Source organism: Poecilia reticulata, linkage group LG19 (genome assembly GCF_000633615.1).
Source record: "Poecilia reticulata strain Guanapo linkage group LG19, Guppy_female_1.0+MT, whole genome shotgun sequence".
Taxonomy (NCBI): Eukaryota; Metazoa; Chordata; class Actinopteri; order Cyprinodontiformes; family Poeciliidae; genus Poecilia; species Poecilia reticulata.
In genome coordinates this window covers 23532815-23548880 of record NC_024349.1, presented here as the reverse complement: position 1 = coordinate 23548880, position 16066 = coordinate 23532815, and the positions used below count along the sequence as shown (strand labels likewise).

The following is a 16066-nucleotide window of genomic DNA, read 5'->3' as shown; positions in this document are numbered from 1 at the left end:
GCGCCTACTGACTGACTGCAGGGCTGAGCTGTCACTCTGTCACCACAGCCTGGTCCACATGCATGCACGCTTCCATGCAGACGTGTTAAAGCGCACCTAATGTATGTGCCTACGTCACCGTTTGGCACGATTCTTCCCAACGTGAAGAGACAAACATGTTGACGGATTTCTGGTTGCATCAGAAATGACAAACCACCCAAATCCCTCAAGCTACGTCACCTTCTTCCTCCGTCTTACCTTCCAGGCTTTACTGGGCCCACACAAACCTAAATGTGGGTCAGCAGCATCCGCAGTGACTGGAGGGTCTGGCTGTGTGCTGTTTATGCTTGTTTTTTTGGGGGGGGGGGGTTTCGTGATGGCTTTGTTTATTGGAGTAAAGGGAATGAAAAAATAGGAAGGTGGGGGTTTATGGCCTTAACTTGGTTTCTCAGGCATAAAAAAACTGTTTCTGTATTTTACCCAAAGGTAAGATTTTGTGTGTCGCAGTCGATACGAAAATGGAAATGATGGTGCTCTGGTACACACCACTGGCTCCGTCTTATCATTTTCACACACTTTGAATCGATAATTTTTCTGTGGTTTCTGAAATACCCGCAGTCAAAAACGTTACCTGAATAATTAATATTGCGAAAAAAAAAAAGAGATGTTCTGTTAAAGAACAAATTATATAATATATTAATGGGGAGCAAACTCTCTACCTTTGTTTATACAAATTGACTTTCAGAAGTGTGTTTCTGTATTTACAGAATCATTTTGCAAACTTTGTCTCTTTATGTAATAGACCATCACATTTTTAAAGTGGCAGTTCACATAGATTAAACATCTATTTAGTTTTTGGTTGTAGTTTTATTTTACATAGTTCTGGCGAACATGACATGGGATTCAAACTCTACTTAACTTAACTTGGACGCCTAAAATAAAATCTAGTCTAACCGCCAGCCTTCAGAAGTCATCTAATGATAACAATAACAGAGACCAGATCTGTGTCCAGTAGTGACTCATCAGAAACACACATGCACGCCAAACCGTTCCAAACGTCTTGAAAACCTCTGATCATTTTAATTGTAGCATTTCGTAGCATCTTCCATTCTGAAAGTCACAGATTTTGTTTTGACACGTATTCAGACGCATCTAGCCCCGGCTTTTGTTTAATAGTTGGCGTGAAATCATTACTAGAACACAACACTATAGCAACAACAAATATATTTACGCTGATTTCATTTAGGCAAGCGGACGAGCAGTGCAAACACTTCCTGCCAGAATTATTTTAAACCAGAGGTCACAGATATCTACAAATAAAGAAGTATCAGAGATATATGTGTTTTAGCAGTGTGTTGTCATGGTAATTTAAACATCAGCGACAGGGTCGGTAGCCTGAACTGTTTCCTGGTTTTTAGTAAACAGTAATTGTTTCCAGACAGTCATTCTTAGCAGCAGACAGATGCTGAAATTAGCAAAGGACATCACACGCTAACATTGTACCTACCATTACACAAACATAACCCTTAATCTTATTCTCTTATTGTAGATACTAATTATTTAATGCTGTGTGAACTGCTGGTGTGTAAAAAAAAAAAGAAAAGAAAAATCCTGTGAGGATGAGAGTTGTAACTAGTCAGTGTGTGTGATCTAATCTGGTAATTGATTGTTATAGAACATTAGCAAAGACTCATCTCACTGAAGCTGTAATGTGATTAAGAACCATGAAGAGAACATTCCTCAGATTCACTTACATAATTTAATCCAGATGACTAAAGAGCAGTTGCTGATTTAATCGGCAGAGCATCGACAGACTGAAGAATTTAACGTACTTCACATTACAGTTTGGCTGCAATAAATGTAATTCTTCCTATTGAACACTGGGTAAAGAATAGTCAGAGAAGAGGGAGACGGCATTTGCGTGTCAGTCATAAGAACTGGCTCTAAATTCAGACAACACAGAAGGAAAAAAAAAATAAAAATCATATTCAGCTCACCACAAAACGCTACAGCTAATATGAGCTATTTTCACTCCTTCAAGAGATAAATAAATAAAAAAATAATTTATTAAATGCTGGTAGAAGAGATCTTCACTCAGTCTGCATGGTTGTATTGTCACTTTGCAACGTAACGCATTGCATGCAAGATTGATCGATAACGATGACTAGCATTAGTTTTAGCTGTTAACATATCACGCTACATCTTAAATGTATTTGTGATATACGTATAACAGGAAAAGGGACGCAGTGCTTTGCTATTAGATAACAAGGTCCAAGGGCGTAGCATTTCACAAGTCTGTGAAAAGTTTTAATTTAAAAAGTAGGCCAGAGATGCTAGCTTGACTTTGAGAAACTTAATATGTAGATGTGTTGTGGAATCCAGTGTGCTTCAGTTCAGTTAAAAAAACAACAAAAAAAGCCAACCTTCACATGTTTTCTCTGTTTAAATTAGCTGATTAACCACGGCTGTCTTCTGATCGCAATCAGTATACTTACATATACTCCGGTGTTGGTCTGACAAAATCCACTGTTATCTGCCACACCTTGCTACGGCTAATTCTTTTCTCAGTAAGGGGGTTAGCTTAACTCCTTTGGAGGCATCATCTGAAATTCTAATGAAAAGTCTATAAACACCATCCAGCCTGGAGACAGGTGCAGATTTTGTGGGAGATTAAACGTCTAAATCAGCAAGTTGTTTGAGTGGCGAGCCAAGAGAAAAGAGCGTAGCTTGAAGGCAGTGAGTCAAAGAGGGATGAGCGGCAGAGAGAGGGTAGAGATAAAACGAATTTTTAGATTGGATCCAGGTAGAAACGGGCCGGGGATAGAAAAGTGTTAGAGTTTAAAAGTAAAGAAAAAGGTTTTTTTAAAAATGCTACATTTAAGTCTTTGTGGTGCAACCCAAATGTGGAGTAAGCAGAGAAATGCATCCTGATCAAAAACCTGAGAGAGTGCTCAGTGTGTAGGAATGGATTCACAAACACTCTGAGATCTGAATCGATTTAAATGAATGAATATAATTTCCTGATACTTCTGTAAACAGAGCTAACCTAAACATTATTCATGCAGCTCCCATCTATTCTGAACCCTAACCCACTCATCCTGATGATTGGGATTGTTAACATTCACCTCATGCATCAATTACGGCAGAGTATTAAGACCAGGGTAGAAAAAATATCTTAAATAACAAGACAAAAGTCGTAACATAGCAAGAAGAAATCATATTGGAATTAATCCATCCATCCATTTTCTTCCGCTTATCCGGGGTCGGGTCGCGGGGGCAGCAGCTTCAGAAGGGAGGCCCAGACTTCCCTCTCCCCAGCCACTTCTTCCAGCTCCTCTAAGTCAAGTAAGGCTGTAATAAAACCAGAATACACTCAAAATGTTACGAGAAAAAGATTGTAATAATTTGAGATTAAAGTCATACAACAAAAAGTCACAATATTACGAGACCAAAGTCATAATAATACAAGAAAAAAGTCGTAATGATACGAGAATAGTCATAATATTACCTGAAAAGTCGCATTACAAATATGAAATGGTACAAGAATAAAGTCATGGTATGACCAAACTAAAGTTGTAACATTAGTAGAATGAAGTAGTAATTTTATAACTCCTACATAAAAAATAACAAATTAAGACGAGGAATGTGAAATATCTTGTGAAGTTATTATTTGATATTGGTTTTACAACTAGGACATATTTTAATATTTCAACACACCAGCAGAACTTTGAAATGATTGTGCAAACGACTGAGTCTTTCTTTCAATTTCAGGACTTTCGTCTAGTATTTTTGTAACTTTATTCGGCCAATGCCATCACTTTCTTGTCATAATATTATGACTTTATTCTCTTGATTAAAAAAGAAGAAAAATCTCTTAGTCTGCCTTAATACTCAGCTGTAATTAGGTGATGACCAGCAGGGTAACGTGGAGCAGTCTCTGTGACTGTGACACTGCAGAGCATCATCACACCTGCAGACAGCTCATGAGTGAAGTGGCTGGGTGTGAACAAGCGCCCCCTGGCTGTAGCTGTCAGGTCAGTTATGCTCTGTGTGTGTAACCTCAGGGCTCCACATAACAGCTGTAGTAGTAAAACAGAGGAGCATCTGTGGACATCGACTTTGAGGCCTCACCACACATTCTCAATGGGATTTAGGTCTGGACCCTGTTCCATTTTAACATCATATGACGTTATTCAATTAATAAATTTTAACGCGTTAAAGGTTTAGATATATATATATATACATTCACAGTTCCCACTGGAACGCTTGGATTTGCGTGTTTCCCGTACGTCTGTAAATCCGACGCACAAGCGACATCTGCTAACAACAGTGGCGATGGGTAACAAACCTGCTTCACTAGGAGTTCATTTCTGCTGCAAGGAATGATCTGATTGGATGCTGGAAAGGAATATTGTTGTGCTAAGAGGAGTTAGCCTAAAATAGCATCTCAATGTTTCACATGCTGCAGCAGCACAGATGTCCCCAACGCTAACGTTAGCATCCACAGTTCACATTTCTAAAGAAGCTCCATGAACGGTCGGAGATCCCTGAAAGACCTGAAGGTTGAATTGGTATAATAGCATTTTGCAACAATCTGATTGTTGATTGATATAAATAAATAGATTAAAAACAATATATATTTTTCTTATTGAGCTTATATTTTTATTTATTCAATAATTTAGTGGCAAAAATGTTGTTTGGATTGAAATTCTGTTGATATGTGGATTTTATTCATTTATTTCAAACCCTGCAATTATTAATGGAGTCCCACCGCTAGTATGAACACATACTAGCGGTGTGTTCAGTCACATTTGTTGTGTTGCTCCTGGAACACATCAAGAGCCAGAGAGTCTAAATGTGGCCATATTGCACGGATGTCATGAAGCAAAAAGGCCTCTGGTCATGTTCAGCTGGATGAGATGTGTGCTCCAAAGAAAAAAAAAAAGAACTACTGAAGGACACACATGGACACTGAAGGCGAACACGATGGACTGCTTCAATCAAACAGCACATTTCTCTGTTTTATCAGTTACTGTGCTTAGAAAATGTAATTGATTAAAACTGGACTTTTTGGGTCAAACTTAACAGAAAATCACAAATCAGCATTAGCCTGGAAATGCTTTGCTATTGTGTTTTCTAAGGGCAAATCAAAAAGAGACATAATATGTTTAAAAAGATTCTTTTTTTTTAATTACTTTTAAAGGAGTTGCACGATGGGGCTGTAGTTAGCCATGTTTCCTTGTAGGAATAAGATCTTGGATTTGAATCCTACCGTAGAAAATGGATGGATTACTTTAAGGAAAATGGAAAAAGGAATAAAATCAAGAAACTTAAACATTTTTCCATCCTCAATTTTCTTTCCTCCAAACAATTCAGAGTGATTTAGTAATTAAGAATGGGGGAAAAATAGGCAACCCCAATGTTTAAACATTTTCACTTAGGATATTATTTAATAAACTAATAAACCAAAACAATAATGTTGATGTTGATGAAAATCACATTTTTTGAAGTACTATAACTTGCAAGTTTAACAGTTATTTGATGTCTTTGTGCAACATTAAATCAAATAGCATCTCTCTGTGTAGCTTCAGTTGTTCAGTTTAGTCACTAATAAGTTTGTGTGGGTTGCAGGACGCTGACGGACCTGCTGAAGCAGCAGGGCAGCGAGGCAAACTCGCTCGAGAACGCTGCATCTGGATCGCCCAGCGGAGGGAGAGCCAACGGCGTCTCAGCCAGGATGCCACGCAGCAGGAGTGGTGAGCGCAGAACCGCCGTCTGGAGGCATCAGTTCACAAATCCAACCTTCAGTTTGACGTTATCATGTGTTTTCCCAGGCACATAGTGCTATTTTATAGCATAATAAACACAAAAAAATGATGTATACAACAAATATGATGTCGCAATTTAACGCCTTGAAATTGGGCCTCAGTCTCTTTAAAAACTTAATCTCTGCCTTCAGGAAATCGTCACAACATGGCTCCTCTATTAACCCTTTACCAACATTTCTACCAGTGTTGCACTGAGAAGCAGCTCCTATAATGAGCTCAGGTGATGAGCAGTTCCACCAGGTGTTTGCTAATCGCTTCTGGCTAGTCTGAAGGAACCTGCATGAACAAATCAAGGAAACACTCCATGTATTTCTTTAATAACATTATTACATGATGGAAAGCTTAAATACATAATACTGCCTCTTTAACTGCATTTATGCAAAGGTGTGTTTGTGTGTGTGTAGGACTTCATGTTAAGAAACAAAAATCAATATTGATACAATTATTGAGACTCCTATGAATTTCTTAAATTAATGTAGCTGAAGCGTTTCTGTTTTAATTCATCTTATTAAGTCTTCACATTTTTACAGTGTTCAGAGTCTAAAGGGATTTTTAATTGGTAATCTTTTACTACAAGGCTCATTTTTTAGCTAGAAGATAAAAACAAGATAACATAGACAGATGTTAGAATGCAACTACCCATAATTAGACTAATAATTTAAAGTATTAGAGCAACGTTAAATGTGACAATCTGAGTTTATCTTGCCAAACAGCACAGAGAGGATAACGGTAATGGTAAGGGTTTCCATAACAAGTCTTTATTTTAGGGTTTTTTTCTGTACATTTTCAATCAATGTGGTTTATTATTGTGAAGGTTCAGCTCCATTCAATTCAAAAATATTTTATTGATCCCAAAGGGAACTTGCTGGTGGTGGAGGTAATGCAATCTGTGTCTACGGGTAAGAAAGAAAAAAAAATACTGAAAAGTTTAGGAAAAGTCTTTTTTCTTACTTTCTGTATTTGCAGTCATTTTTAATAAATAAATATATATTGGAAAGCAGGCAGCACAACTTTAGAGGAGCTCATTAAGCTGCTTTTCCTGGAAATAACTAAACAAATCCCCGCTGTCGTGTTTTTTTTTATTAACAGTCTGCCTGCACAACGAGCTCCTCCACTGCTCACTGTGTGACACCGTGTGAGGAATTAAACATGTCAGCCGTGAATATCTGGGGTTTCATGAAAAAACACCCACGTTATTGTTAGATTACAGAAAACACACATTGCGGCTAAAGTATTGTTTTTTGATGGAACTACTGCTGTTTGTTCTGATCTCTGTCAAATCTATCAGAACTGAGGTGGAAGTTCAGACAGTTAAGATAAAATCCATAAAGTTTCTTTAAAAAAACAACAACTGTGTCTTCTTGTTTCTCTTAAAAAAGAAAAACAAAGACGGTTTTTCTTCTTTTTAAAAAAGGTAAACAATCTTCAGAATCAGGCTGTGCAACAAAAATAATCACTTTAATGAAAATAAACATATTGTTTTAATGTGTACATCTACAGAGATTACATGCCCTTCTGTTATTTCTGATTTAATATTAATATTTGTAAAATGGCTTCAAAGCTCAAACGCTGAGCATGTTTGTCTGTTAGCATTGAACTCCATAATCATCATGTTAATGTAATCAAGCTGAGCCCCATTAGGCAGCTTGTCTTTCCTTATGTTTGACTCAGACGCAGGTTAGCTTTGCGCTCAATCAACAGATCATTTATGCATATGTGACACATTTTAATAACCCACTTTAATGTACTTTATCAGGACTTGATGTGGTGAATAAACACAAAGCAGTAAGTTAACTTTTTTTATGAATAAAAAGCTGAAAAGTGTGGTGTGCACTTGTTTTCAGCCTTCTTGACTTAGTTCTTTATTGAAACCATTCGTCCTGCAATTACAGCTGTATTACTTTTTTTTTTTTTTTACCAGCTTTCCATATCTGAAACATGATATTTTTGCCCATTTTGAGTTGAATAATAATAGAAGTTTTTCTGAAACGCGAAACATATTTTTCTGGTATTAATGTTGAAAAACCCAGTCGACAAAATTACAGAAAGTTTTGCACCATTAAAGAGGCAAAATTAGATAAAATGTACTTTTTTGAGCTTTACATCATGTTATAATGTTATTCCCAGAAGAAAAACACACCTGGAGTGTTGCCTCAATTCCTTCATGCATGTTTGAGGAATTCTTTAATCTCCTCTCCTGAGGCTCCCCAGCTCAGCTCCTGCAGACTAGCCTGTAGCAATTAGCAAACACCTGGTAGAACTGCGCATCTGCTGAGCTCATTAAAGGAGCTACTTCTCAGTGCAATGCTGGTAAAAATGTTGTTAAGGTTAATAGAGGAGCCAGGTTGTGATGACTTCCTGGAGGTGGAGTTTTTAAAGAGACAGAGGCCCAATTGCAAATCGTTAAATCACAAAGCAAAATTTCTTTTAAATCATATTTGATATATATAGCATTTTTGTAACAATGTGAAGTTAACATAATTACTTGAGTGTGCTGTAAAATTGCACAATGTTCCATGGAAAACACTTAATGCTGCCCCTTTAAGACAAAGTTTGCTTCATCATATGAGGTTTTCTTGATAAATTAAAAAGTTAGTAATGGGAATATTGCCTTAACAGTAACTATAACACACCACCTAGTGATCTACATATGTTGTTGTTTTTTTTGCTTTTTTCTTTCAGCCATATTTGGAACACCTCAGTATTTACAATGAATCACCCACTCTGTCCTAGATCTTCACCATTTTCTCTCTCCACTCCAAAGTTTGCGTCAGGTGCACAAATGTTTCTGTAGCATTTTAGGATAATACGGTTGTGGTTTAAAACAAACAAAAACGTTGCTAACTGGGCCACAGGACAGAGCTGAGTCCAGTGGAACAGCATTGAATTTTCCATTACAGATGAGACAACAGACAAAGCGTTGGAAAAAAAAGTTCTGCTCATTAGACATAGTGACTGAACCCATTTGGACTGATCGGTGTTTCTGTTAGAGCGACTGCAGCTGATCTCTGTGGCCCAACACTGGTTTTATAAATACAGAGACATAAACTAATCACGTTGTCATGGGAAACAAAAGCAGGAGGAAGGGATTCATTTGTGACGCCTGTCAGTGTGTCACTAAAGTCTCTCGTTTTCAGGGGTACATCCACACTGTGGCCATTTTGTTCACCTTCGCTAACAGCTAATGCAGTTAGCGCAGGATAATCAATCGCTTAATTACTGCTTAATTTCCTACATGACTTCACTTGAAAAGCAACATGAAGACAAACATCCAGGTGCTGCTGTTTGACGTTCTGATGGCATATTTAAGACATTAGACCCAAAGTGGGGGGCCAGGAAGCCCCAGGGGGTCACGAGACACCAAGTTGGGGGTCAAAAGATGATTTTCAGATTCATCATGATGTGACCCCTGAGGCGTATGGAGAGCAAAAATAGGAAAAAAAACTAAAAGGATAATTACATCATTGGATAATTACATCTTAATTACATTAAGAGGTATATCTAAATATTTAGCTTAACAGGATATTTACTGGTATGCATCTCATTTAAAATATATATTTAAAAATACCTATTAAACTAAAATGAAAATAGGACACCCAAAGATGCTTTCCACACATGTATGGGGTGTCCTTTGAACTCCTGTTTTTAAAACCAAACTTAGCCTACTCATTCTGCTTAATGCATTAAATCTGCCACATTAGTTTCGTTTCGTTTTGAAACAGAACTTTGACATGTCAGAGGAGTCACAGATCTCTGGAGCTGCATCCGTGAAGACTCACATTAGCAGTCTGTGCCTGTTCTAATCTCTGTACGGGAGGCAAATATTTGGACTGAAAACCTCCAGCTAGCATGACTCAGTGCTGAAAGGAGGCTGGAAGCGAAATGAAATGACCTAAATACGAAAAGACAACTGCAGAAGTAGAGTGACCCAGTAATAAGTCCCACTTGATGACATGAGTTTCACCTTTTCCTGCTTTTAATGCAACTTTTTTTTTTTTTTTGGCATTACACTCTCTCCTTTGTTACTTTCCCCATGGCAGGCACACACAAAACATATAAAGAAATACTTTTTCATGGTCTTGAACATTCACTAAAGACCAGCTCAAAGCACGGCCATATAATGTCGACCTATATTTTATGTGTTTGTGCATCTGCGTCGGAAACTCGCATGTATCCCTGGGCAACTAAAATGTATTTAAAATTTAACATATGATGGTCAACGTTACTTAGTTTGTCTTGAGCAATCAGTATCCTACCTGAAGTAGACTGAGAATAGTACGTAATGCTTGAAACGATTGTTGTTGCTTGTTAATCAGTCATTATTCAGGTTGCTACGCTCATCTGTGTCCAATGTGGCTAAAACATCCCACTGATAATTGATCACTTCATGCTTTATATTCATAAGCTCATCATTTCACAATATGTAGTTGTTCTGTCTGGATTAGCCGGATGCAGTCAGCAGCCTACACATGAAATGTTATAGTAGAAAATGATTATTAAGTATTTCAGCAACTGGCTAAGAGAAAAACACAAAAATTAAGCACACTTATTTGTTGTAAAATGAGCTTTTTTTTCCTAAATGCTGGCCAATCAGCTTCCATTCCTTAATAAAGAGCACCTGATTGGACATGCAGCTCGTTGATGATGCCACTGTCCTCTTTGTCTTTGATAAGAATTCAGTTTGCTCCACGGTCACTAGCTACGTTTCCATCCACTTGTAGAGCAAATTTTGAGCACATTTTTTAAAATGTCTCAAAAAAAAAAAGAGAGAAAATTCTAATTTGGGTTGTTTCTATCTACTGGTTTAGAGCAAATCAACCAGGCTATGCATAATGTTGACGCTGGAATAAACAGGAAGTAGAGGATACAGGTTAGCATGGAGTCCTCCCCTCTGAGTTGTTGAAGGTTTTTACTTTGAAATGTCTGAGTTTCGTGCCTCTACTAAGGTGCAGACCACCAATGGATGGAAATGTCAGAACTTATTCAGCAAATGTGTTTCCATCTCCTCTTTAGCACATTAACTGTTTTTCAGAAAAGCCAAAAACCACGTCAAGCGAGCGAAATTGAGGAAGTTATTCCACATTTCAACCTTTTCTAATGCGATGACTCAGAATCCACATTAGCCTCAGCATTTGATGCTTGAGGTGAGGGCCTCATCTGCAGAGGTGAACTTTTATATTCAGGTTCTTATAACTAAGCAAAAAAGTAAACAAACAAATATTAAAATTGGCTTGGTGTAGTTTACATCACCTTTATAAATCATTCATATCCCTTGAATATTTCGCCATTTTTCCCACGTTTTCTGAGTCCCCCTCTGGCCGCTTGTGACAAACTGCAAACCAGGGATGTCCAAAGTGCGGCCAGACGGCCATTTGCAGCACCTGGACTGATTTTGTGTGGCCCTTGACTGCAGTTAAAACATGATACGAATTAGCCAACTAACACAGGGCAGCATTACAATGAAAAATATTTTGTACGACACAAATGCTTGCTGTTTAATAACCACACTTTGTTGCATTCTCTTTAATTTCACAGAACAGTGCACCCCATTCATTTGCGGCAAATAGCAGAAAATCACCAATTCTTAGAAAAAACAACAAACAAAGCAGAACAACCAGTTACCCTCCGTCTCTTTCTCTATGCTATGTCAACCTATAAAGTACTTAGCATTCATAAGTTGCTGTTCTTACGCATATTTCTCCATCCTTCCCAGCTGTGACACGATCAGATGCCGTCTGAAACTGTCTTCAGTGCCACGCTGTTTTATCTTTTTTTAAATATGTGTGCACACATTTAAACATCTGACCTTGATTTAAAAAGCATGTCAATACACTTGATCATTTTGCTCTGTCAGCTGAACACACAAGCTAGATTAAACAGACATAAAAATTCAGCAGATCTTGTGTGTCTCAAATGACCTGGATACTTAAGTGTCCCTGTGAGCATCCGTGAGTGCTGTGCAAGTGTTTATCCATCCCTGCGGCGGACACCAAGTGCGCCGGGTGCATCAGTGGGCTTCATTAATGCTAAAAGCCAGAGCTTCACTCCGTCACCCGTTTGTTCCATTGTTCATTAACCTCGGTTCCTTCAGCACAAGGCCGGTTGGCCATCTGGGAGGTACCACTGTCTCAAAGTCCCTAGCCTCATAGTAAAAAGTTAACCTGAGCTCTTTATTATACAGTATGTTGGTGTCACATTGAATTACAGTAAACTCTGTCAAAAGACCATGTCAGTGCTTCTAATGTCTGACGCTTGCAGAAATTGTAAGCCAACCATTTTCTTGATAAAATTCACGAGTCGCAGGTGAGTAGCTTAGGCATGTCAGCCTAACCAAGGCTAACGTTAGCGCAATAGAGTTAGCTTTAGTTAACAATAGCCAAGGCTAACAATAGCCTCTTCAAGGTTAACATATTCATATCCAAGGCTTTTGCAAGCCTATACTATGCTTTTTGTCATGTTGAATTACAGTAAACTTAATGACAAGAACACATCACTGCTTCTGATGTTTGACGCTTACAAATATTGTAAGCCAACCATTTTTCTTGATAAAGTTTTCTTTAAAGAAAAAGGTTACGAGTCACAGGTGACCAGCCTGTGCATGCAAGCTGTCAGCCTAACCAAGGCTATTGTTAGCAAATCCGAGGCTAACATTAGCATAACCAAGGCTAACACTAGCCTAGCCAAGGCTAACATTAGCCTATCCAAGGCTAACACTAGTCTAACCTTGGACTAGTGTTAAAAGCCTTTGAGCGACACACATATGCATATAAAAACCTAACATTAGCCTATCCAAGGCTAACAATAGCTTACTAAAGGCTAACCTATCCATATTCAAGGCTAACACTAGCCTATACATGCTAATGGACAGGAGAGCAGTTCAGAGCATGACCAATCTAGACATGCTAGTCACTAGTCCTTCTCATTTCTCATTTGCTGGCCGTTCAGTTACTGATGTCTGCCTATAATTAATCAGCTCAGCTGCTACCTTTGGAATGGATACAACCTACTGTCATGAGGAAGCAGTAGTGGTGTGCAATAGTCTTAATTTTGGTCTTTAAACTGAAGCATACTACAACAATCTCTTTCTATGGATCGCTTGCAGGTGTATATGTAAATCTGTATTATTGTTGAAATGCGGGCAAAAGCCACACAAAATCATTCTTATGGTCTCAAATGGGCCCGCCACCCACACTTTGAACACAGCTGCCCTAAAGGAAAGGGGGAAGTGAAGCAAACATCACTACCTTCCAGCATCCCAGCAGCATTCTACAAAGACATTCTGTTGATGCTCTGAATTTCACATCCTCTCCCTAAACTTTTTGAACCGCTGCCATGAGGAAAACAGTAACGCAACATCAAAAACAGAACCGCCAGACTGGTGCAAAGCTTTCCGCCTCCAGCTGTCTGAATGCTAAGATTATGCGCTGTTTAACTGTCCTTAACTCTGATTTTTATACATTCTTTTTATCTCTTTATTATTATTTTTATGTTATGATGCTGAATATCCCATAGGAATGCTGTCTCATCTGCTGTGCACTGTTATACAATAAATAAACAAGAGAGGTTCTGGTTTGAGTGAAGTAAAGACCTGAAAACACAGCAGTCAATATGTTTACACTGCTGTGATGTTTTCCACTTTGTTCTGTCCTCATTTTCCCATGAAAAATGTTGCCATGAAAACACATACAAATATTATATTCGACATTAGTTAGCATGTATTTTACTGATGAAACTTTATCAAGACCGGAGTCGAGGTTGCTGCAGAAACAGGTGAAGGAATTACAGAAAAAAAAAAAGAGAAGCGCGTTAGGGCCAGTGTGGATAGAAAAAAGGAGTACATTTCTGAGAAAAGAAAACTCTGAATTTTGAGATTTCTAGAAAAAAAATCTTGGAAATTTCATAATTAGAAAAGTCGAAAATTTGCAAGAAAAAAATTTCTGAGGTAAATCTCTGAAATTTTCTAGAAAAAAACTCAGAAGTTTCTGAGTTTGAAAAGTCAAAAATTTGCAAGAAGAAACTCAGAAATTTCCAAGGTGCTCATGCCACATGCCGCCCGCCCTGCGCGGTCGCCACATCAGAAACCGCCACTGAGCGTATATTACTGTATGTTTTCTAACGTTTTTACTTGTGTGTGTGTGTCTCTTAACAGAACAGTACCAGCTGAATAACGCAGCCTATGGTGCATTTGGACAGGGCCTTCCGCAGCCGCATAATAACCACAGCACACTGGGACTCAACAAGTACGCCTCCCTCAAAGCTGTGGGTAAGTCGCAAACACCCTCACACTCTCCAAATGACGCTGACTGCAACCGACACAGTAACCTTTACAGTAGTCTTAAGACAGCAGTACAGGACCCGCATAAAGAAGAGGCTGCCTTTCCCTCTGGACACCAGGCGTTGATCTTAAAGACTCAATTCTACATGTTGCTCATGGCATCATTTTTCTACTAATTATCAACAACAGGGATCTAAAATCTTGCCGTTTTTCAAGTAGAAACTCCCCTTTTGGTGAGCATAGTAATTATTCTGTAGGAAAGGTTGTACTATTTTCTGATTTAGCCAGTCTGAGCAAAAGATTTGCTGCTGTAGTTGTAGAGAAAATGTGGTTTTACAAAGGAGTGCTGAATGTAAATGTTTTTAAAAATGTTTTCTAAAGCACTGAAAGTCTGTTGGCATTTGCAAAGCAGCCAATCCAGGAGCGCCATTTGTTTTGCTTGGTGCTGATAGGCTGTACACCTAAAAGTTGTACTCTAAAAAAAGAAATGGATGCCAACTTCTGCGGTAAGAAAGTTTCCACTGCGTATTAAGGTATGTTTGGTGTTTGAGCTATTAAAAAAGAGAGTTATCAGCATTTTTAGAGACAGTCTCGAGTTTTTGCGAATTTCAGCTGTTCGTTGGTGGCTGTGGTCCATAACTCCACCGCGAATTGTAGAGGTTCTTCACAGATTTACCACAAGGTCAGGTGATGCAGAGCTTAGAAAAATGACATAAAAGGGGAATTCAGATGTTTTACACCAAAATAATATTTATTTCTTTAGCTACTGTATGTACTTTTTTATGCAGCCAAATATTTTAGTTTATATTTAAAAATATCAACAACAGGGGAAATGGAAGCAACAGGGCTTACCACCACAATGATAAATCAGCTGTAATTAGAGGCTAACTGTTGTCCAAATGAAAACATTTCTACAACATTTTAGTTTTTTTTTTTTTTAGACAGGATGAGCCTTTAGATTCAACTTATGACACGAGACGCTTCAAAATCTGATTCATAAATGTCGTCCCATTAAAGCAATAATCTAATAAGGTAGTAAAAGATTGTACAAAATTGCTTTAAATAAAATAAAGCAGGTATTGTAATTAGACTTAGACTTGATGCAAGGATAACTGTCGTCTGATTCATTTAAATGATCCATCTCTCCTGCTTTAGAATGACAAATATTCACAGACTTTTTAGACTTATGATAGGGGAATTTAGGAAACTCTACGACACGCATATCTTCACGTTCATCGTCTCCATTGCACTTTTCAGGAAGTCTGTCCTTCTTAGGCTGCCATATGCTGCCAAGGTCTCAGCAGAGGATCAGTAAACCTTCAGGGCATACGCACAATTTATAACAGTTGAAAACCCTCAGATCTTCTTCAAACCATTCTTCTCATCTTGACCTTCTTTTTCTTTTCTATTCTTTTTTTTATTCCAATCCAGACTTCTTTATTTTCTGAAAAAACAAAATCAAACTCTGCTAGAGGAACTAAGCTTTCATCTCCCCCTAAACAAATGATTTGAAAAGCAGGTGCAGGCAAATAAAAAAACTTGACAAAAACCTCATTTTTGTGTCGGCAAACAAAAGTTTAGGCTCGTTTCTATTAAGAAACATACTGAGGATGAGGAACCTAAACGCATCGCGGATTAAGTGTGATTCAGAGACAGACTGTGTTTTCACATGGACGGTACGTTTAGGGCTGCTTTCATATGACTCAGTGCTGAAACACACTGTGACAAATTCAACATGACTCCAAAGAATAAACAAGTTTAAAGAGGCCAAATAGAAGAAGAAAAAGTTTTTCCACTGTTGGCCTAATTATCAAATGAAAATTCATTTGTTTCATTTGTTGCAGTTATTTAAGAATAATGTTCTTTCTGTGGGAAAAGCTAAGGCTGAGAATAATAATAATAAAAAATTAAAGGATAAAACAAAAACGAAAGAACACCCGCTTGTTTCGCAGACAAAAAAAAAAGAAAACAAAAGAAAAAAGAA

At 37.9% G+C, this 16066-nt stretch overlaps 1 protein-coding gene across 1 annotated transcript in view; it reads left to right on the top strand.

Moving 5' to 3' along the window:
* Positions 1-16066, top strand: part of xrcc6 (X-ray repair complementing defective repair in Chinese hamster cells 6) — a 45916-nt gene that overhangs the window by 11828 nt on the left and 18022 nt on the right. The window contains exons 3-4 of the mRNA XM_008437899.2: positions 5611-5735; positions 13957-14070. Of these exons, the coding sequence (XP_008436121.1) occupies positions 5611-5735; positions 13957-14070 (239 nt within the window). The remainder of the gene's footprint in view (positions 1-5610; positions 5736-13956; positions 14071-16066) is intronic.